The sequence below is a fragment of the Lonchura striata genome, chromosome 22 (genome assembly GCF_050655825.1).
Source record: "Lonchura striata isolate lonStrDom1 chromosome 22, ASM5065582v1, whole genome shotgun sequence".
Lineage (NCBI taxonomy): Eukaryota > Metazoa > Chordata > Aves > Passeriformes > Estrildidae > Lonchura > Lonchura striata.
Window position 1 is genome coordinate 7,518,566 of NC_140724.1, and position 21,085 is coordinate 7,539,650.

At 64.3% G+C, this 21,085-nt stretch overlaps 1 protein-coding gene across 4 annotated transcripts; it reads right to left on the reverse strand.

Annotated features, from left to right (window-relative positions):
* Nucleotides 1-1,555: 1,555 nt before the first annotated feature.
* On the reverse strand, nucleotides 1,556-20,539 carry TCF7L1 (transcription factor 7 like 1). Of its 4 annotated transcripts, none has more exons than XM_085559391.1 (12): nucleotides 20,272-20,539; nucleotides 20,133-20,193; nucleotides 19,086-19,216; nucleotides 7,338-7,421; nucleotides 6,141-6,205; nucleotides 5,074-5,176; nucleotides 4,735-4,818; nucleotides 4,044-4,187; nucleotides 3,814-3,973; nucleotides 2,772-2,879; nucleotides 2,615-2,675; nucleotides 1,556-2,547 (listed from the first exon to the last, which is right to left on the reverse strand). In XM_085559391.1, the coding sequence occupies exons 1-12, from the start codon at nucleotides 20,470-20,472 to the stop codon at nucleotides 2,151-2,153; spliced, it is 1,599 nt and encodes a 532-aa protein (XP_085415517.1). In that variant the 5' UTR covers nucleotides 20,473-20,539; the 3' UTR covers nucleotides 1,556-2,150. The 4 variants fall into 4 exon arrangements, with proteins under 4 accessions (XP_085415517.1, XP_085415516.1, XP_085415518.1 ...); XM_085559390.1 differs by having other exon boundaries at nucleotides 6,141-6,273; XM_085559392.1 differs by lacking the exon at nucleotides 4,044-4,187.
* Nucleotides 20,540-21,085: the final 546 nt, after the last annotated feature.

Here is a 21,085-nt window from a genome sequence, read left to right on the forward strand (position 1 = left end):
AACAAAGGAATATTCTCCTGCTGAAGCCCAACATCTGTTTGAAGGCGTCTGGCTCTGGCTGGGGTTTAATCCTTGTGACAGGTCCCTCCATGCCTCTAATGTCCCATGAAATCCAATTCCAGGAGCTGCTTGTCCGCAGGCCGGGGCCGCGCGTCCCGCGGGCGCTCCCGGCCGAACGCAGCCTCTTGGAGCAGCTTTTCCCAAAAACTCTCCCTTTTGCCTCTTTCCAGCGACAGCCCCGCGCGTTCTGGGCGCACCCCGACCCCTGCCCGGTGCTCCGTGGCCGCTCCTCCCGAGCGGTTACTGCGCTCCCCTCCACAACTGACAGCTTTGTTCTCTCTGAAAGCAAGACTTTTAAATAATTTGGGGTGGAAGCGTGTCCCAGATTTGGGTGTGACAACAGGAAGGATGCTCGGGGCACCCCGAGGGTTTTGTGGCACCCAGCAGCCGCCTGAGCTGACGCCCGGCTCGCCGCTGGCAGCTCCGGGCTGCTCCAAGCTGGCAGTTCCAGCTGTCCACATGCTGCTCCTGAGCTGGACGAAGCAGCCGCGCTCCTGCCGGAGCTCCCACTGCTGCTCGCAAAGGCATCGGGAGCTTTCGCGAGGTTTTGGAGCTGGCGCCCGCCCCAGGTGTGACCCCAGGGCTCACGTAGCTGGGGCCTGGCTCAGGTGTGGGTTTTTGTAGTTCTGCCCAGCTCTGGTGTGGAAATCCTCAGACCCGGGTCTCCTCTGCTGCAGATATGGATGCCAACACCTGGAAAACACAGACAGATCCTCCTCAGTCACCTCAAAGTTCCCTTTCCCCTCCACCTGCAAACAGGTACCTGCTGCTGCTCCAGTTCCTTAGAAATCTTCCCTGGCGGCTTCTCAGCACTGGAAAGGAGAAGAGAAATGCCACAACAGGAGGAAAACGTGTCCCCGATCCCCCCAAATGCACCAAAGTCCCAGCAGGTGGGGACAGCAGGTGCAGGTGGGGTGCAGGCAGAGCAGCCAGGCGGGCCTGGGACACGGGAGCAGGGCAGGAGGTTCCAGAGGGGAATGCAGCAGGACTGTGAACCCCTTAAATTAGCTCCAGGCAGGTGCGGCTCCGAGCCAGTCCGCAACAGAAACAAAATCCTAAATTCCAGGGGGAAACCCGAGAGGTTTTTCCTGCTAAAGCACGAGGAGTGGGAAGAGTCCCGATGCGCCCAAGTGTTGAACTGACTGAGGGCTCCAAGTGGGTTGAAAATCCATGGGGTGGGTTTTCTGCTGGTCCTCTTCCATCCCTGGTTTGGAAGAAGCAGCCCCAGAGGAGCCAGGACACAGCAGCACCTCCCACTCCCCAGCTTCCTGGGCACTGGTGCAGCCGAGCCCGCATGTCCTGACGCCCGGATAACCCCAGCGAGCTGTGCACTGTGGTGGACACCCCGAAATCCCCCTGAGCCCACCGACAGAGGTGTCAGGGGGTGCTGGAGCCCGGGAGCAGGGCTGGAGCTCCGTCCCGAGGTATTGCCCAGGAAGGTGGCAGAGGAGAAGTAGCGAGCGCTTCCCACACAGACCACACTCACACCGTGAGCTGCAGCTGCAGTTTTATTTCCTTTTGTGAAAAATAACAGGATTTTGAGGTGATCAAAACACAAGCCCTCCCAGGGCTCAGCCCCAGACCCTGCCCACCCCAGCAGCACTGCGGGCAGGAGCAGCACCGACGAAGCGGCATCCCCGGGGCAGGACCCGCGCCCTGCCAGGACGGAGCTGGGGACGGGAGCAGGATTTTGGGAGCAGCTGGAGGCGTTCCTGCTCCCGGATCCGGGATGGAGCGCCAGCTCCAGTCAGCACCTGCCGTGTTTGGCGCGGGTTTCATCCCTGTGCCCCACGGCAGCGACGGGCACTCGGCTCATCCCAGAGATCCCCATCGTCGGCAGCTTCTGGAGGGTCTATTCCATGATTTTTTTTCCTTTTTTTTTTTCCTTTTTTTTTTAATAAAAACAGTCTTTAGGTTGACTGCTGGCAGCAGCTCTGAGCAGAAAGCCCTTTCCTCCAGAGTCTGCTTCCAAAGAGTTCAGAAAGGGTCAAATATTGACCAATAATGGTTTTGGCTGCGTTTGAATCTTGATTGTGGCTTCTGCAATGTACAGCGGGGCGGGCGGGCGGGGGGCGAGGCCGGTCCCTCAGTCAGCAGGTTTGGTGACCAGGGACAGGGGCTGCGTCTGCAGCGCGGCCAGGGCGGGCGGCAGCGCCGCGGGCGGCACCGAGGCGAAGGGCACGGCTCTGGAGGGCAGCGAGGGCGGGCTGCCGAGCCCGGACGAGGACGACGAGGAGGAGGACGCCTTGCCGGCGAGGACGGCGGAGTGCACGGCGAGCTGAGCCCTGGCCTCGGCCTTGGTGGTGAGCGACAGCGGCTGGGCCTGCTCCGAGTGCGTGGCGGCCGGCGCGGCCGGCGAGGCCAGCGCGGCCGACGGCGTGGCCGGCGAGTCCAGCATGCTGCCGTGGGACGAGGCCGGGCTGGCGCACGGCTTCTCGGCCGGCAGGTAGGGCACGCACGGCTTCTTGCTCCTGGAGGGCAGCGAGCCTGCGGGGACAGGCGCGGCGTGAGCGCCGGGGCGCGGCGCCGGGGCGGGCGCGGCGCGGGTACTCACCGTCCGCCTCCTGGCTCTGCTGCTGCGCCAGCTTCTCGCGCTTCCGCTTCTTCTTCTTGCCCTGCAAAGCGGGATTTCAGCTGCCCCGAAAGCACAGCGCCGCCACCGCGGGGATGCCGAGGCCGGCGGGCGCCGGGAAGGGCCGGGGCACACGTACGTAGTTGTCCCGCGCCGACCAGGTCGGGTAGAGCTGCGAGTGCAGCTGCCGCTCCTTCCGCGCCAGCTCGTAGTACTTGGCCTGTTCCTCCCGAGACAGCGAGTGCCACTGCGGGGAGAGCACGCTGGAGAGCCCAGAGCCAGGCTGGAGAGCCCAGAGCCAGGCTGGGAACACCCAGAGCCAGGCTGGGAACCCCCAGAGCCAGGCTGGAGAGCCCAGAGCCAGGCTGGGAACACCCAGAGCCAGACTGGAGAGCCCAGAGCCAGGCTGGGAACCCCCAGAGCCAGGCTGGGAACACCCAGAGCCAGGCTGGGAACCCCCAGAGCCAGGCTGGGAACCCCCAGAGCCAGGCTGGGAACCCCCAGAACCAGGCTGGAGAGCCCAGAGCCAGGCTGGAGAGCCCAGAGCCAGGCTGGGAACTCCAGAGCCAGGCTGGGAACCCCCAGAGCCAGGCTGGGAACCCCCAGAGCCAGGCTGGGAACCCCCAGAGCCAGGCTGGAGAGCCCAGAGCCAGGCTGGGAACCCCCAGAGCCAGGGCTGGAGAGCCCAGAGCCAGGCTGGGAACCCCCAGAACCAGGCTGGAGAGCCCAGAGCCAGGCTGGGAACCCCCAGAGCCAGGCTGGGAACCCCCAGAGCCAGGCTGGGAACTCCAGAGCCAGGGTGGGAACCCCCAGAGCCAGGCTGGGAACCCCAGAGCCAGGCTGGGAACCCCAGAGCCAGGCTGGGAACCCCCACATCCACTCTGGAGACCCCACAGCCACTCTGGAGACCCCAGATCCATGCTGGAGACCCCAGATCCACGCTAGAGACCTCAAATGCTCACCAGAAACAACGAATACGTGCTAGAATGCATCTGGAATCCCAAAATCCACGCTGCTGACCCCGAGCTCCTCCTGCCCGGGGCTGCAGAGCTCCATCCCTCCCACCCCAGTCCCCAGCAGCTCCCGGGGCTCCCGGGCTGGCAGAGCCCGGGCTGTGGGTCTGAGCCACGGGAGAAGGGGAGCCGGGGGCTCCGAGGGGTCCCCGGGGCGTCCGGCCCTACCCGCCGGCCCAGGATCTGGTTGATGGCCGCGCTCTCCTTCAGCGTGCACTCGGCCACCACCTTGGCCCTCATCTCCTTCATGTACAGCATGAAGGCATTGAGAGGCTTCTTGATGTGGGGCTTCTTCTCCTCCTCCTTCTTGACGGCCGCGGGGGATTTCCTGCAAGGAGCAGGACAGGGTCAGGGTCCCCCCCGGAGCAGCCCCCGCCCCACGGCCCGGCCCCACTCACGAGCTGCCTCCGGGGCTGGAGCCGGGCTGGGAGGGCTCCTGCTTGACGACGGGCGAGACGATGGTGGGGTGCGGGATGCCCGAGGGGTGCAGCCCGTGCGCGGGCGGCGGGACCACGTGCGGGGAGAAGCGGCTGGACATCAAACTGCAGCGGGGACACGGGAGCAGGGCAGGTCAGCGGGCAGCCAAGGAGCCCGGAGAAGCCCCTGGGCTGAGAGAGGTGAGCTGGAAACTCTGGGAACACGCCAGAACCCCCGAGCACACCCTGACACCGTGCTGGAGCCCCAGGCCGCCCCATAACCCCAAATCCACGCTGGAAACCGCCTCAGCCCAGGTGAGCTAAAAAACCCCGGGAACACGCCAGAACCCCCGTGCACACCCTGACACCGTGCTGGAGCCCCAGTCCAACCCATAACCCCAAATCCACGCTGGACACCCTGAGTCCACCTGAAAGCCCCCGAGCCCAGCCCAGCTCTGAGGTGGTGGCATTGATCCAGCCCCAGCGATGGCAGGGACGTGCTGCTCCTCCACCCCTGGGGACCAGCCACCCCTGCGGGGGCCTGTTCACCTGAGGAGACCACCCCCATCTCCTGGCACCGCTCTGTGCCCGAGCTCTGTGTGCAGCCAAGTGTCCCACAGGCAGCACCAGCTGCAGGGGGGCCCTGAGGCGCCCTCCCTGTCCCAAAACCCACCTGGACATGGAGGCATTCATGGCCAGGGCGGGGTACGGGTGCCGGAAGCCACCGGCAGGAATGGAGTACACGGGCTGTCCTTGCCTACAAAAACACGAGTTTCAGGGGGCAGAAAGATCCCTTCCCACTTCACGGCCGCCCTGGGACCGGTTTCCAGCTGCAGGACTCCCGGATTTTCCAGCGGCAGGGAGTCCCTCCCTTCCCACCCCGCCAGGAGCCCGCAGCATCCTGCTGAGCCCGCGGGAGAGGAGGGCAGAGCGGAGGAGCAGGAGGGTCCCAGTGAGCAGCGGGGCTCCCAGGACCCCCGGGGACCCCGTGGCAGGGTCAGCCCGTCCTTACTGTGGCACGAGCCAGCCCAGCGGGTGCGGCAGCTGCCCCACGGCCCCTGGCGACAGCGGGTAGTAGGGGGGCAGCTCGGGGGGGTGCGGCGGCCGCGGGATCCCTGTGGGGGGAGAGGGGCGGGGAGTGGGGTCACAACGGGGGCACGGCACCCCGAGCCCCCCGAGCCCCCCAGCACCTGTCCCTTGAGCAGCCCCTTGAGCACCCATCACCCCGCTCCGAGCACCCATCACCCCGCTCCGAGCACCCATCACCCCTCAGAGCACCCATCACCCCTCAGAGCACCCATCACCCCTCTCTGAGCACCCATCACCCCTCTGAGCACCCATCACCCCTCAGAGCACCCATCACCCCTCTCTGAGCACCCATCTCCCCGGTCTGAGCACCCATCACCCCTCTGAGCACCCATCACCCCTCTCTGAGCACACATCTCCCCTCTCTGAGCACACATCTCCCCTCTTTGAGCACCCATCACCCCCCTCTGAGCACCCATCTCCCCTCTGAGCACCCATCACCCCTCTCTGAGCACCCATCTCCCCTCTGAGCACCCATCACCCCTCTGAGCACCCATCACCCCTCTCTGAGCACCCATCACCCTGCTCTGAGCACCCATCACCCTGCTCTGAGCACCCATCACCCCGCGCCGAGCACCCATCTCCCCTCTGAGCACCCATCATCCCTCTGAGCACCCATCTCCCCTCTGAGCACCCATCTCCCCCCTCTGAGCACCCATCATCCCTCTGAGCACCCATCACCCCTCTGAGCACCCATCACCCCTCTCTGAGCACCCATCACCCCGCTCCGAGCACCCATCTCCCTGCTCTGAGCACCCATCTCCCCCCTCTGAGCACCCATCACCCCTCTGAGCACCCATCACCCCTCTAGCACCCATCACCCCTCTCTGAGCACCCATCTCCCTGCTCGGAGCACCCATCTCCCCTCAGAGCACCCATCACCCCCCTCTGAGCGCCCATCTCCCCTCGGAGCACCCATCTCCCCTCGGAGCACCCATCTCCCCTCGGAGCACCCTGTCCGTGGCACCCGCAGCCCGTCCCAGCCCCGCTCACCCGTCTTGGGGTCGATGTCGGGCGCGAGGTGGCCGGGCGGGGACCCCGGCGGGAAGGGCTCGCTGCTGTAGGTGATGAGCGGCGTCAGCGGGTGCACGTGGTGGGCGTGCTGCACCACCGGCACCTTGTTGGACTGCGGGGAGAGCGCGGGGCAGGGTCAGTGTGGGGCAGGGTCAGCGTGGGGCAGGGTCAGTGTGGGCAGGGGCAGCGCGGGGCAGGGTCAGTGTGGGCAGGGGCAGTGTGGGGCAGGGTCAGCGTGGGGCAGGGGCAGTGTGGGGCAGGGGCAGTGTGGGGCAGGGTCAGCGTGGGGCAGGGGCAGTGTGGGGCAGGGGCAGTGTGGGGCAGGGGCAGTGTGGGGCAGGGGCAGCGTGGGGCAGGGGCAGTGTGGGGCAGGGGCAGCGTGGGGCAGGGGCAGCGTGGGACAGGGGCAGCGTGGGGCAGGGGCAGTGTGGGGCAGGGGCAGTGTGGGGCAGGGGCAGCGTGGGGCAGGGGCAGCGTGGGGCAGGGGCAGTGTGGGGCAGGGGCAGTGTGGGGCAGGGGCAGTGTGGGGCAGGGTCAGCGTGGGGCAGGGGCAGCGTGGGGCAGGGGCAGCGTGGGGCAGGGTCAGCGTGGGGCAGGGTCAGGGCAGGGGCAGGGTCAGCGTGGGGCAGGGGCAGGGCAGGGTCAGCGTGGGGCAGGGTCAGCGTGGGGCAGGGGCAGCGTGGGACAGGGGCAGCGTGGGGCAGGGGCAGCGTGGGGCAGGGGCAGTGTGGGGCAGGGGCAGGGGCAGCGTGGGGCAGGGGCAGTGTGGGGCAGGGGCAGGGGCAGCGTGGGACAGGGGCAGCGTGGGGCAGGGGCAGTGTGGGGCAGGGGCAGGGGCAGTGTGGGGCAGGGGCAGGGCAGGATCAGGGCAGGGCTCAAGGCAGGCTCAGCCCGGGGCAGGCTCAGGGCAGGGCTCAGGGCAGGGCTCAGGGCAGGGCTCAGCCCGGGGCAGGGCTCAGGACAGGGCAGGGCTCAGGGCAGGATCAGGGCAGGGCTCAGGGCAGGGCCAGCCCGGGGCAGGGCCAGCCCGGGGCAGGGCTCAGGGCAGGGCTCAGGGCAGGCTCAGGGCAGGGCTCAGGGCAGGGCAGGCTCAGCCCGGGGCAGCGGCGCCCTGCTCCCGGGGAGCCCAGCCCCGGGATGGGCGCTGCGGGCCCGGCACCCCGCGGCGGCTCTCACCAGGTGGGCGGGCGAGGGCGAGCGGCTGTCCTTCAGCGTGGCCCCGGCCGGCACGTCCAGCAGCGGCCACTTCATCTGCAGGTACTGCGGGAGGGATGGGACGCTGCCCTCCAGCAGCTCCAGACACGCCAGCCCCAAAAAACCCTGCCCCGATCCTGAAACATCCCCCCCAGCCCCAAAATCCCCCCAGCCCTGGCCTCAAACACCTCTGAACCCAAAACATCCCCAGCCCCAAAATCACCCCAGCCCTGGCCTCAAACACCTCTGACCACAAAACATCCCCAGCCCCAAAATCACCCCAGCCCTGGCCTCAAACACCCTCTGACCCCAAAACATCCCCAGCCCCAAAATCACCCCAGCCCTGGCCTCAAACACCTCTGAACCCAAAACATCCCCAGCCCCAAAATCACCCCCGCCCTGGCCTCAAACACCCTCTGAACCCAAAACATCCCCCCCAGCCCCAAAATCACCCCAGCCCTGGCCTCAAACACCTCTGAACCCAAAACATCCCCCCCAGCCCCAAAATCCCCCCAGCCCTGGCCTCAAACACCCTCTGAACCCAAAACATCCCCAGCCCCAAAATCACCCCAGCCCTGGCCTCAAACACCTCTGAACCCAAAACATCCCCCCCAGCCCCAAAATCACCCCAGCCCTGGCCTCAAACACCTCTGAACCCAAAACATCCCCCCCAGCCCCAAAATCACCCCAGCCCTGGCCTCAAACACCTCTGAACCCAAAACATCCCCCCCAGCCCCAAAATCCCCCCAGCCCTGGCCTCAAACACCCTCTGAACCCAAAACATCCCCCCCAGCCCCAAAATCACCCCAGCCCTGGCCTCAAACACCCTCTGAACCCAAAACATCCCCCCCAGCCCCAAAATCACCCCAGCCCTGGCCTCAAACACCTCTGACCCCAAAACATCCCCAGCCCCAAAATCACCCAGCCCTGGCCTCAAACACCCTCTGAACCCAAAACATCCCCAGGCCCAAAATCCCCCCAGCCCTGGCCTCAAACACCTCTGAACCCAAAACATCCCCCCCAGCCCCAAAATCACCCCAGCCCTGGCCTCAAACACCCTCTGAACCGAAAACATCCCCAGCCCCAAAATCACCCAGCCCTGGCCTCAAACACCCTCTGAACCGAAAACATCCCCAGCCCCAAAGCGCCCCCAACCTCGCAACATCCCAATCAGCCCCAAAACATTCCCACACCCCTCCAAAAAACCCTATCCCCAAAAGATTCCCCAGCCCCAAAACTTCGCCCCAATTCCAAAATATCCCCTAGCTCTGAAACAACCCTCTGGCCCCAAAATATTCCCCGGCCTGGTCTGCACAGCCAGCTGAGGACACCCCAACCCACGGGCTGGTGGCAAAGAGGTTTTGGGGCTTTTCTCCCTTTCTGGGTTAACACCCCGCTGTGACACTGGGGTGTCCCCAAAGGGGCTTTGTGCAGCGTTTGGGGGGACAGAGGCATTTCCCGAAGACAGCAGCAGCAGGGAGGGAGGGAGGCAGGCTCCCCGGAGATGCCAGGCCTGGAGAATGTGGGAATGTGGCGGGAGCAGCTGCCTGCAGGAATTTCCCCAAACACAAACCTTGCTGAGCTGAGGCAGCTGGAAGGAAAACCCAGGAGGAGTTTGGGGGGGCGTTAACTCTCACAGGGCTGGGGCGGGGGGCTCCTCCTCCCTCACACAGCCTCCTGTCCCCCGTGGGCTCACTGTAACCCAGGCTCACTGTCACCCATGGGCTCACTGTAACCCAGGCTCACTGTCACCCATGGGCTCACTGTCACCCAGGCTCACTGTCACCCATGGGTTCCTGTCCCCCCAAGCTCACTGTCACCCATGGGCTCACTGTAATCCAGGCTCACTGTAATCCAGGCTCACTGTCACCCATGGGCTCACTGTAATCCAGGCTCACTGTCACCCATGGGCTCACTGTCACCCATGGGCTCACTGTAACCCAGGCTCACTGTCACCCATGGGCTCACTGTAATCCAGGCTCACTGTCACCCGTGGGTTCCTGTCCCCCCAAGCTCACTGTCAGCCATGGGTTCCTGTCCCCTGTGGGCTCACTGTTCCCCAAGCTCACTGTCACCCATGGGCTCACTGTCACCTGTGGGCTCCTGTCCCCTGTGGGCTCACTGTCACCCATGGGCTCACTGTCACCCATGGGCTCACTGTCACCCATGGGCTCACTGTAATCCAGGCTCACTGTCACCCATGGGCTCACTGTCACCCATGGGCTCACTGTCACCCATGGGCTCACTGTAATCCAGGCTCACTGTCACCCATGGGCTCACTGTCACCCATGGGCTCACTGTAACCCAGGCTCACTGTCACCCATGGGTTCCTGTCCCCCCAGGCTCACTGTCACCCATGGGCTCCTGTCCCCTGTGGGCTCCTGTCCCCTGTGGGCTCACTGTCACCCATGGGCTCACTGTCACCCATAGGCTCACTGTCACCCAGGCTCACTGTCACCCATGGGCTCACTGTCACCCATGGGCTCCTGTCCCCCAGGGTGACGTTCCCCACGGGGCAGCTTTGCTGCACCCTCCAAATCCGGCGGCTCCGCGGTGCCAGGGCGGCCAAAACGTCCCAAAGCTCCAGGGCCAGGCCTGCAGCCACGCCGGGCTGGCACTGGGGACCCCCACCTGTCCCCCCAGCCCGGGGGACCCCAGCCCCAGCCCCGGCCGCCACAAAGGGCCTTTCTGGGCTGCTCTGTAAGCGGAGAAGGCGCGAGGGGACGGCAGCGGGGGCAGCTTTGGGGGATAAAAGGCTGATTCTCATTTCGAGGCCGTTTCGGGAGCCTGGGGAAGGGAAGGAGGAAGGGAGGGGGAGGAAGAGGGGGGACTCTTTCAAAATATACAAAGCGGGGGGAGCTGGTGAATGGTTCAGCGCTGATGTGGAAAAAGGAGCCCCCCTCCCCTCCTCTTCCTCCCCACCCCTTGGCTCCAGCTGGGACACAGCCCCCACTGTCCCCCCACGTGGGGATCCGAGCTGTGAAACAGCAGCAAAAAAAAAAAAAGAGGAAAATAGTTGAAAATCGGTCACATTCCAGAGAGATTAGAGCCAGTCCTGGGTCCTCGTTACCAGCCAATTAAAAGCAGGGATAACCCCTTCCCTGCTGGAGCCCATCCCCCGGGACCCCCAGACCCCCGATGTCCACCGGGGGCTCGGGGATTTCCACTGCTCCTCTGCACAGGCACCAGCCCAGCTGGGGCTGCTGCTGCCTGCGGGGTGCCACAGCCAGGGTGGCAGGTCCTGGCAGTGCCAGGGCTGCTGTCCGTGTCCCAGCGGGGTCTGTCACAGTGTCCTGTGTCCCAGCGGGGTCTGTCACCGTGTCCCAGCCTGGTCTGTCACTGTGTCCCAGCCTGGTCTGTCACTGTGTCCTGTGTCCCAGTGTGGTCTGTCACCGTGTCCCAGTGGGGTCTGTCACTGTGTCCTGTGTCCCAGCCTGGTCTGTCACTGTGTCCTGTGTTCCAAGCGTGGTCTGTCACTGTGTCCTGTGTCCCAGTGTGGTCTGTCACCGTGTCCCATGTCCCAGCATGGTTTGTCACCGTGTCCCAGCGGGGTTTGTCACCGTGTCCCGTGTCCCAGCGGGGTCTGTCACCGTGTCCTGTGTCCCAGCCTGGTCTGTCACCGTGTCCCAGCGGGGTTTGTCACCGTGTCCTGTGTTCCAAGCGTGGTCTGTCACTGTGTCCTGTGTCCCAGCATGGTTTGTCACCGTGTCCCAGCGGGGTCTGTCACTGTGTCCCAGCGGGGTCTGTCACCGTGTCCCGTGTCCCAGCCTGGTCTGTCACCATGTCCCAGCGGGGTTTGTCACCGTGTCCTGTGTTCCAAGCGTGGTCTGTCACTGTGTCCTGTGTCCCAGTGTGGTCTGTCACCATGTCCCATGTCCCAGCGGGGTCTGTCACTGTGTCCTGTGTCCCAGCCTGGTCTGTCACTGTGTCCCAGTGGGGTCTGTCACTGTGTCCTGTGTTCCAGCCTGGTCTGTCACCGTGTCCCGTGTCCCAGCCTGGTCTGTCACCGTGTCCCATCGCAGTTTGTCACCGTGTCCTGTGTTCCAAGCATGGTCTGTCACTGTGTCCTGTGTCCCAGTGTGGTCTGTCACCATGTCCCATGTCCCAGCGGGGTCTGTCACCGTGTCCTGTGTCCCAGCCTGGTCTGTCACCGTGTCCCATCGCAGTTTGTCACCGTGTCCCGGGATTCCAGCACCCAGCTGTGTGTCCCAGCCTCTCCTGCTCCCAGCTGTGTGTCCCAGCACTGCCGTGCTCACAGGTGAGGTGGGGTTTTTGGGGAAATGGGTTCTCCAGGCTGGGTTCCAGGTGTCCCAGCTCCGTCCTCCAGGCTCTGCTGCACACCCCATCACTTTTCCCCATCTCCCTGTCCCCAGGCTCCTCTCTGCCGGGATCAAAGGCTCAGCCTCGCTCCTCACCGGCCTCGTTTCGGGAGAGAAAAGGTCTCTTTGGGATGTTTGGGCCCATTTTGCCAGAGGCTCTGGGGCAGGAGCTTTGCTGCCTTTGCCCTTTGCCTGCAGAGGCTCCGGCCCAGAGAGGGTCCCTCAGGAGCCCCCACGGAGAAGATGCAGGTGAGCCCAGCACGCCAGCGCTTCACCCCCATCCCCAAACCCCCAGGAGAGCTGGAGGCACCCAGGAAGATTCCCACAGGCACCCACCCTCATGCCAATCCCTTTCCCAGCCCCAATTCCCAGGGCTTTGCAAAGTGCCCCGAGCCCCTCCAGAGACCCCCCAGATTCCCAGCCTGTTCACCCAGCTGCAGGATAACCAACAGCCCTTCCCCCTCCCGCCTCTGCTCCCTTTTCCCCTAAAATTCATCCCAAAATCGTGCCAGGCGAGACAGGGCAGGCCAAGCATTAAGGCAGAAAATGGGGGTTTGTCGGATCTTTAACAGAGACCCCCAAAATCTTTGTCCAGGTGTGGCCACTGCAGCCCCAGGGCATCCCAAGATCCAGCTTTGAGCAGTGTCACCCGCTTGTTTGGGAAAAAAGCACCCAAATTCGGCTCCAGAAGTGACAGGGAATGGGATTTTTGAGAGAAAGAGGCATTCTGGGCTCAGTGCATCATACAGTTCCTTCAAACTTTGTGCTTGGGCATAAGAAGTTGGGGAAAAACCCAAATCTGCCCTGGCAGAAGGGTCTGGGGCTGCACCAGGGATGGCACCAACGGGGACTGGGGAAAGCCCCAAACCAGGGAAAAAGGGAATGGGAAGGGGGGAAAAGAAGAGGGGAAAGTAGGGACCTGGCCTCTCGCCCTCCTGAGGCAGGAGGGGGTGTCCTTCACACCCCAACAAATCACCCCAATGCCACAAATCGGGGAGAAAAGCCAGGAGCATCCCGGCCCCCAGCCCCAGGCGCAGCTGCTGCGTTCCGCTTCCCTGGGATAACTGGGAAGGGAGAAATCCCAATTACAGCTGGATTTACAGCCCAGGCAAGGAGACATAAATCTCTCCCCCACCCCCGCCATCCATCCGCTTCCCAGCCAAATAATCTCCTCCAGATGTTGCCCATGAACACCAGGATGACAAATTCCAGCCAGGAGACTTCTTGGGGAGGGGGTCTCCTGCATCCCCACATCCCAGGGAGAGCCCCAAAAATTCCTCATAAGAGTTATTTTCCATTTTCCCAACAGGATTTTGGGTTTCTACAGGGGGTGATGCAGGAGACATTACCACGGCCCCTTCTGGCATTTTTGGGGTGACACAGGGCAGGCAGAGGGTGTCAAAGGTGGGGACGAGGATTTTGGGGTGGGAATGAGGGTTTGTGACACCCTAACAACAGAAATTTGTCATTCCCATAACACAGCCACAGATACCAGATGGGAAATGCCAACGGGACTGGGATGGGAAGGTGGGAAAAGCGGCTGGGAGACGAAAAATAAGTAAAAAACCCTCAATTTGGGATGAGCTCGGAGAGGTGGCACTTGTGCAAGCTGATCTCCACCCACAGATGCCAGGTCCTCCCCCTGGGGACAGCGGGTGGCACCACGAGGAGCTGGGTCCCAGATGTGCAGAGGAAGGTGGGATGGGAGGGGTGGGATGGGAGGGATGAGGCTGGAGCGCTGCCAGTGGGGACAGCAGCGGGGACAGCCCGGGGTGGCCCTGGGGACAGCCCCGAGTGGCCATGGGGACAGCTCAGAGTGGCCCTGGGGACAGCTCAGAGTGGCCCGGGGACAGCTCAGAGTGGCCCTGGGGACAGCCCCGAGTGGGGGACAGCCCAGAGTGGCCCTGGGGACAGCCCCGAGTGGCCCTGGGGACAGCCCCGAGTGGCCCCGGGGACAGCCCGGGGTGGCCCTGGGGACAGCCCCGAGTGGGGGACAGCTCAGAGTGGCCCTGGGGACAGCTCAGAGTGGGGGACAGCCCGGGGTGGCCCTGGGGACAGCCCCGAGTGGCCCTGGGGACAGCTCAGAGTGGCCCTGGGGACAGCCCGGGGTGGCCCTGGCACCGAGCACGGTGGCCACCGAGCTGCTCCATGCTGGGTGCCCCGAGCATCCCGAGCTCCCCCCACCCACGGGTGCCTCCCCCCACCGAGGACCCCAACTCCCAGCCCCGTCCTCCCTGTCCCCACAGCCCGTGGCCCCGAGCCCTGCTGCTGGCCCAGGTTTTTGTCTCATCCATGTCCTGCACCCACCAGAGCGCCCCGGGCATCCTCGGGCCGGGGCTGGCACGGCCGCTGCCCCGTGCCCCGGGGATGCCCGGGCCGAAATCCTTGGCAAAAGGGTGAAATCCTTGCCAAAAACCACGGGAAAGAGGCAAAGCGGGAAGGGGCAGCCCAGCCTCCCCTCGGCCAAGCTTCCCTCCCCTCTGCCCCGACTCCCAGAGACGGAACAGCCCGACCCCTTCTTCCCTTATCCCTCCTCTTCCTCCATCCAGGATGCACCGGGCACTTCCCCCCGGGTTCCTCTTCCCTCCCAGCGACTTCAAGGAAGGAAAACTAATGAAAAGCAGCTGCTGGGAATTCCAGAAGGATGATGAATGCGCCTCAGTCCCGGAACAATCCCAGGGCTGAGCAGAGGCGCCCCGAGCACTTACTTCATCGCTTTAATTTGGGAATCGTGTTAGAAAAGGAGGGAGGAGGGAGATTTGGGGGGTGGGGGGGAGTGGAAACCTCCCGTAGGTCTACAAACTCCGCCCGCAGGGTAATTAGCCGAAGAGCATAATTAAGGAGCGGGGATAAAGGGGCCATTGTGTGCGGCAGCTCTGCAGAGCAGGCGGGAGTCTGGGAGTAGGGAAACTGAGGCACGGGCAGGGCTCCGGGCCGGGAAGGACTGGGTCAGCCCAGCAGCTGCGCAGAGCAACACGGACGAGCCAAAAAGTGGGAAAAAAGAGGGATTTTCCGTAATATTTACCAGGTGGGGAAGGAAGGCGGCACTGATGGGGGCAAATCCCAAAGAAACCAGAACATCCCAGATTAGTGCAGGAGGAAGGAGGAGCTGCCGCGCTCCGAGGATGCTGAGCATCGAGCGAGCCCCCACGCCGGAAAATCCCCCCATTCCAACACCTCCAGCCGCATCCCGATGCCAAAAACCCTCCCCGCTCTGCCAGAACCGCCAGCGAGACCCGCCCGGTTTTTGGAGCAGCCCTTTTTCCTGCCAAAAATCCGTATTTTAATCATTTTCCTTGGCAGCAGCGCAGTTTAGGATCTATTTTCTTTAGGAGACAGATACAGCTCTGTATCCTCGGGAATTCATTGCAGGAGTGGCGCAAAAAAAGCCGGAATAAGCCCAGGTTATGGATTTTTCCCTCATTTATTTTGGGATCGCAGCATTAATTACACCGAGGTGCATTAATTACACCGGCGTGGCGTCGGGAGAGCTGTTTGGATGGAATTCCACGCCTGAGGAAGGTTTGGATTTATTTAAATCCTCGCCTCCAGACTCGAATTCCTGGGGTTAAACTGGTTTTTTTGGGAGTAATGCCAATCCTGTGCGTGGTCTCGGCTCCGCTGCTCCGGCAGTGCCGTGCCTGGTTCCCGTCCACTTCCCAAGCAGGAGAAAGATGCCGGGATGAGATTTCAGCCCGGTACGGGCCCGGCTCGCTCTGGGTTTGGGGTAAAACCCACCAGCTCCGCGCGATCCCGATGGAATGGATCCGGCATCACGGCAATGGGGATTTGCATCCATCCAGCTCAGGCACATCCAGAGTATTTCCCTCCCATCCACCTTGGAGACCTTTGTGCTGTTGGGAATGATCCCAGGGAGCCAAACACAGCCCGACAGGTCCCCAATTCCTGATTCCTCGTGAGGAAAACCAGGCAGAAACGCTGCTCCAAACAATGCCATTGTTAAATTCCAACAAATTCCTTCTCCACCGGAGCAGAGCCCCAGAAATGCTCCCTAGACAGAACTTTCTTGGGGACCACGGACGCTTCCCAAATCCAGGATCCCATTTGGAAATAACTCAGGAGCAAAGTGAATTCACACAAATTGAAGATCAGGAGATCCATGCATTGGTGCTTGGTGGGTTGGCAGAGGGATGGGCTTCTCCTGGTTTGGAGTGTGCAAAGGCACTGTGTACCCAGATTCCCAAACATTTCCCAGATTTCTACAGATATCCCAGATTTCTAAAGGCTTTGGAGTGGAGAAATGCAGAAGCACTGCCTTCCTGCCCGATATTCCATAAAAAAGTCCTCCAGCTGTCAGATCAGTCCTGGCACCCGCAGACTCATCCATCCCCAGGGTCCACCACCTTCCTGGCCACCTCCTCGGAGCACCTCCCGGCCTGGAGATTGTCGTGGTTTGGGTTTCTTCCAAAACCTTTCTTTTCCCTGCGGTTCAATCCACAGCACCCGGCTGCGAAATCCGCTGGATGCCACGGCCACCGGGATGGCTGGATCCTGCAGATTGGCTCTTTCCTCCAGTGCTGGGGCAAGAAAAACGAAGGAAACGAGAAAAAGGTGGTTCCCAAGGCAGCCTCCTGCCACCCCGGAGTTCCGCGTGTCCAGGCTCATCCAGCCTCCCTCCCGGGAGGAGGGTTTGGTGCCCTGGGGCCGTGCTGCACCCGGGATCGGGCGGGACTGGGAGGCTGCTCCCCTGGGAGGCTGTGCCTGGATGGATCCAAGAGAGGATCAGGGTGCTGCTCCCCTGGGAGGGTGTGCCTGGATGGATCCGGAGGGGATCAGGGTGCTGCTCCCCTGGGAGGCTGTGCCTGGATGGATCCAAGAGAGGATCAGGGTGCTGCTCCCCTGGGAGGCTGTGCCTGGATGGATCCGGGAGAGGATCAGGGTGCTGCTCCCCTGGGAGGCTGTGCCTGGATGGATCCGGGAGAGGATCAGGGTGCTGCATCCCACAGGATTGGGAGGCTGTGCCTGGATGGATCCAGGAGAGGATCAGGGTGCTGCTCCCCTGGGAGGCTGTGCCTGGATGGATCCGGAGGGGATGAGGGTTCTCATTCCCTGGGAGGCTGTGCCTGGATGGATCCGGAGAGGATCAGGGTGCTCCGTCCCACAGGATTGGGAAGCTGTGCCTGGATGGATCCAAGAGAGGATCAGGGTGCTGCTCCCCTGGGAGGCTGTGCCTGGATGGATCCGGAGGGGATCAGGGTGCTGCTCCCCTGGGAGGCTGTGCCTGGATGGATCCGGGAGGGGATCAGGGTGCTGCTCCCCTGGGAGGCTGTGCCTGGATGGATCCAGGACGGGATCAGGGTTCTGATTCCCTGGGAGGCTGTGCCTGGATGGATCCAAGAGAGGATCAGGGTGCTGATTCCCTGGGAGGCTGTGCCTGGATGGACCCAGAGGGGATCAGGGTGCTGCATCCCACAGGATTGGGAGGCTGTGCCTGGATGGATCCAGGACAGGATCAGGGTGCTGCTCCCCTGGGAGGCTGTGCCTGGATGGATCCAGGAGGGGATCAGGGTGCTGCGTCCCACAGGATTGGGAGGCTGTGCCTGGATGGATCCGGGAGAGGATCAGGGTGCTCCATCCCACAGGATTGGGAGGCTGTGCCTGGATGGACCCGGAGGGGATCAGGGTGCTGCGTCCAGCTCGGTCGGGTGCGGGATCGAGGATTCCGCTCCCGGAAGGTTGCAGTAGGGATTGGGAGGCTGAGTCTGCGTGGATCCCGTGGCAGATCCAGGATGCTGTGCCCAGACGGATTCCATACGGGACCAGGGATGCCTGGATGGAGCAGGAGCGGTGACGCTGAGCCAGGCCAGATCCAAGAGGAGACGGAGCACGCTGTGCCAGCAGGATCTGGTGTGGGATTGAGGATGCTGCACCGGGTCGAAGGTGCTGTGCCCGGCTGGACCCAGACCAGGACCAAGGATGGATGCTCTGCCCGGCTGTTTTCTGTTTGCCTGAGGATGCTGAGCCTTGCAGGACCTGGTACAGGACCGGGGATGCTGTGCCCAGATGGATCCAAGATGGGATCGGGGACACTGTGCCCACCCGTGGCCACGATGGCACCCTGGGATCTGGGGGATCCCTGTGGCCGTGGGAGCTCAGGGAAGAGGGTTTGGTGGTGGGCACAGAGCTCAGCTGTGCCTGAGTGGGATCCAGCAGCATCACAAAACTCACCCAGCAGCATCCAGCTCCCCCCCACACACCCCGCACTAATTGGAGGCCCCATTCCGCCGGAATTCAGCCCAAATCCATTCCCAAATCCATGCTTTCCCAACCCCAGTCATCCCTCTCAAACATCCGGGAGGCACACCCGCTCCAGCCCCTAATTAATCCCTTTTCTGGGATTCATTAAATCATCGTTAGTGGCCGCTTGTGAAGGATCCCAACCCCGATCCCTTCTCATTATCCCGGATTCCTTGCCAGTGTTTGGCATCGCGGTCAGTCGTGCTTCATCCCCAAAACCTCATAATCCCAAGAGTGACAAATTGGGAATACAACCTTTATCCAGCCGCCGGCAAAACACCGGGATAATTAGCTTATCTGCCCTCCCCATCCCGGATTTGCACTTCACGGCCACTCCAACCCGGTTGCTTCCAGGAAAGCAAAAGTAGGAAAACCCTGAAAATACGGAAAACCCTCCGCGCCGACCAGCCGGATTCCGGGATTCCAAACCGTTCTAAACGCCACAACACTGTTATCCCATATACATTCCATGTGGGAACAGAGTTCCCTACGGATCCGGAGCAATAACGCGTGGAAAAGCATCAGCGGAGCGAGAAATACACGCGGACACTCAGGAGCGAGGGGGGCTCCAGCCCGGGCACCGCGGCCCAGGCCAGCATCCCCCCCGAGGGTCGGGACCCCCGGAGGGCCGGGAATTCCCTCCTCCCTCGGGGGGCTGGGAATTCCTCCCCGGGAGCACCTTCTGTTCCCAAAACTCCTCCGTATCCCCGAAATTACTCCAGGACGCTGCCCAAGAAGTTGGGCGGGATGGTTTGGGGGGGTCGAGGGGCTCCGCTGAGGGGAGGGGGTCGCTCTCCCTTCTCCCGCGCCCCCCCAGTTCTCGCTCAATTTGCTTAATCACTTCTCCCCCCGCGGCCAGTGTTGGCCCATTAACGGCTTTAAAACCCTTTTAAATGAGAAAAGCAGCAGCTCAGGGTCAGGTTTCGGGGCGGGTCCCCCGGAGTAAAGCCCCCCAAACTCAAAGCCCCCCCCCCCTCCCCCTCCAAAGGGGCAAAGTGAACCAAAAATAAAGGAAAGAAACCAAAAATCTTGGCCTTTTTCTTTAGCATCAGGTGGTCGCTGTCCTGCAGGACGGGGCTGTGAGGCTGAGGGGGGGCCCTGAGCACCCACAAAAAGGCGAGGAGAGGCTGGGGAGGGTCCGGGGGGCACTTACGGTGCGGGCTCCGCCGGGGGACAGGGCTCCGTTGGCGAGGTAGGGGCTGCCCAGCTCCGGGAGCATCAGGAAGGGGTAGCCGGGATAGGGGGGGCCCTTAAAGAAGCCCCCATCTTGCTGTCGTCTGACCACTGGGGAGAGAAGGAGGGGGGCGTCAGGAGGCGGCGGGCTGGGGGGCAAGGCCGGGTGCAGGGGGGGCCCGGGGATGTCCCTCTGGGGCTGCCCCCCGGTTCTTCCGGGGGTCTCCACTTGGTGGAGGGCGCCCAAGTGATTTTGGGGGAGTCCTCGGCTCTCGTGGAGGGTGGTCCCCACTTGCGGGGCGTGGGTGGGTCCCTCTGGGGGGCCCAAATCGCTTGGGGGGGGTCCTTGATTTTCTAGGGGTTCCCACTTGGGGGGCACCTTAGTACGTGCCCATTCCCTTCGGGGGTTCTTTTGGGGGATCCCCGCAGGGGAGGCGCTCGGACAGGTCCCTCTGGGGGTGCCCAAGTCTCTCGGGGTGTCCCCGGTTCCTCTGGGGGTGTCCGTGCCGCGGGGCAGCGCGGCCCCGCGGGCGGGGGGCTCGGCCGCACGGGTCAGTCCCGGCGGGTGGCGGGTCCCGGTGCTGGGCACCCCCCGACCGGAGCCAGCCCCGGGGGCGTCCCGAGCCCGGCTGCACCGTGGGGGCGCCGATCCGCCCGCGCCCGGTTACCGGAGCCGGTTACCGGGACGGGGGGCGGACCTGAGGCCGGTGGGGTGGGAGAGGGGACACGGGGGGGCGAGGACCGGGAGGGGGAATTGGGGGAGGGGGGCGAGGGCAGCGGGGAGAGGACCGGGGCGGGCGGACACGAGGGGAGTAGGACACGGGGGGACACACGGGGGGGCGAGGACACGGCCGTGGGGGGACACCGGGGGGAGAACCGGAGGAGACGGGGAGCGGAGACGGGAGGGGGGGGGCACACGAGGGGTCCCGCCCGCAGCCGGGGGCGGAAACAAAGAAGTTGGGAAGTGTCGGCCGCTCCCGGGGGACGCGGCGGGGAGCGGGGGGGCGCCGGGAGGGGGGTCCGGTACCTTCTGCCAGGGAGTCCCGCGGCTTCTGGAAACTTTCCCGGGGCGGCGGGGGCCGCTCCGCCTGCGGGGAGAGGCGGTGAGCGGAGCGCGGCCGGGCGGGGGGCGCCTCCCCCCGGCTCCCCGCCGCCCCTCGCCTCACCTCGGGGCCGGGGCCGGCCACGGGGCCGGGGCCCCCCCGGTTCTCGGTCTCGCTGACCAGCGAGGACTTGAGCTCGTCCAGGTCCCCGTGGGCCGAGCCGCGCCCCGCGCCCTTGTCCTGCTCCTCGCCCTCGTCCTGGAAGGCGATGAGCTCGTCGGGGGCCCCCAGGTCGTCTCCCCCCGTGGGTTCCAGCTGCGGCATCGTGGGGTCCCGCCCCGGCCCCGCCGGGCCCCGCCGCCGCCGCCGCCACCGCCCGGAGGGTCGGGAATGCGCGGGGCGGCGGGGCGGGGAGGAGCCGGGATGCAAACCGACACCGGGGGCCGGGCAGGGGCTCGCGCCGCCCCGCCGGGCCCGCACGGCTCCGCACCGGCGCTGCCCGCGGGGCGCCGCTCGGTGCCGCCGCCGCCGGGGCTCCCCGCGCGGCCGGGAGCTCCCCCCAGCCCTCCGTGCCGCCCTCCTGGCCCGGGGCTCGCCCTCCTGGCCCGGGGTGCCCCAGCGGGGTCGCCCCGTCCCACGCAGGGTGTCGCCTCCCACCCGAGCGTTCCCATCCCACCCGTGCTCCCCCCATTCCACGCGGGGCGACGCTTCTGGCACGTCCGAGTGTTCTCAGCTTAGTGACGGTCCCCCCCATTCCGTCCGTGTCCCTCCCGCCCCGCCCTGGTGTCCCCGTCGTGCCCTGGGTGTCCCCGGCCATCGGGGTGCCCCCCATCCTGTTCCTGTGCCGGGGTGCCCCATCCCCGCCGGGGTGCCCCATCCCCGCCGGGGTGCCCCATCCCCGCCGGGGTGCCCCTCCGTGCACCATTCCTGCGCTGCC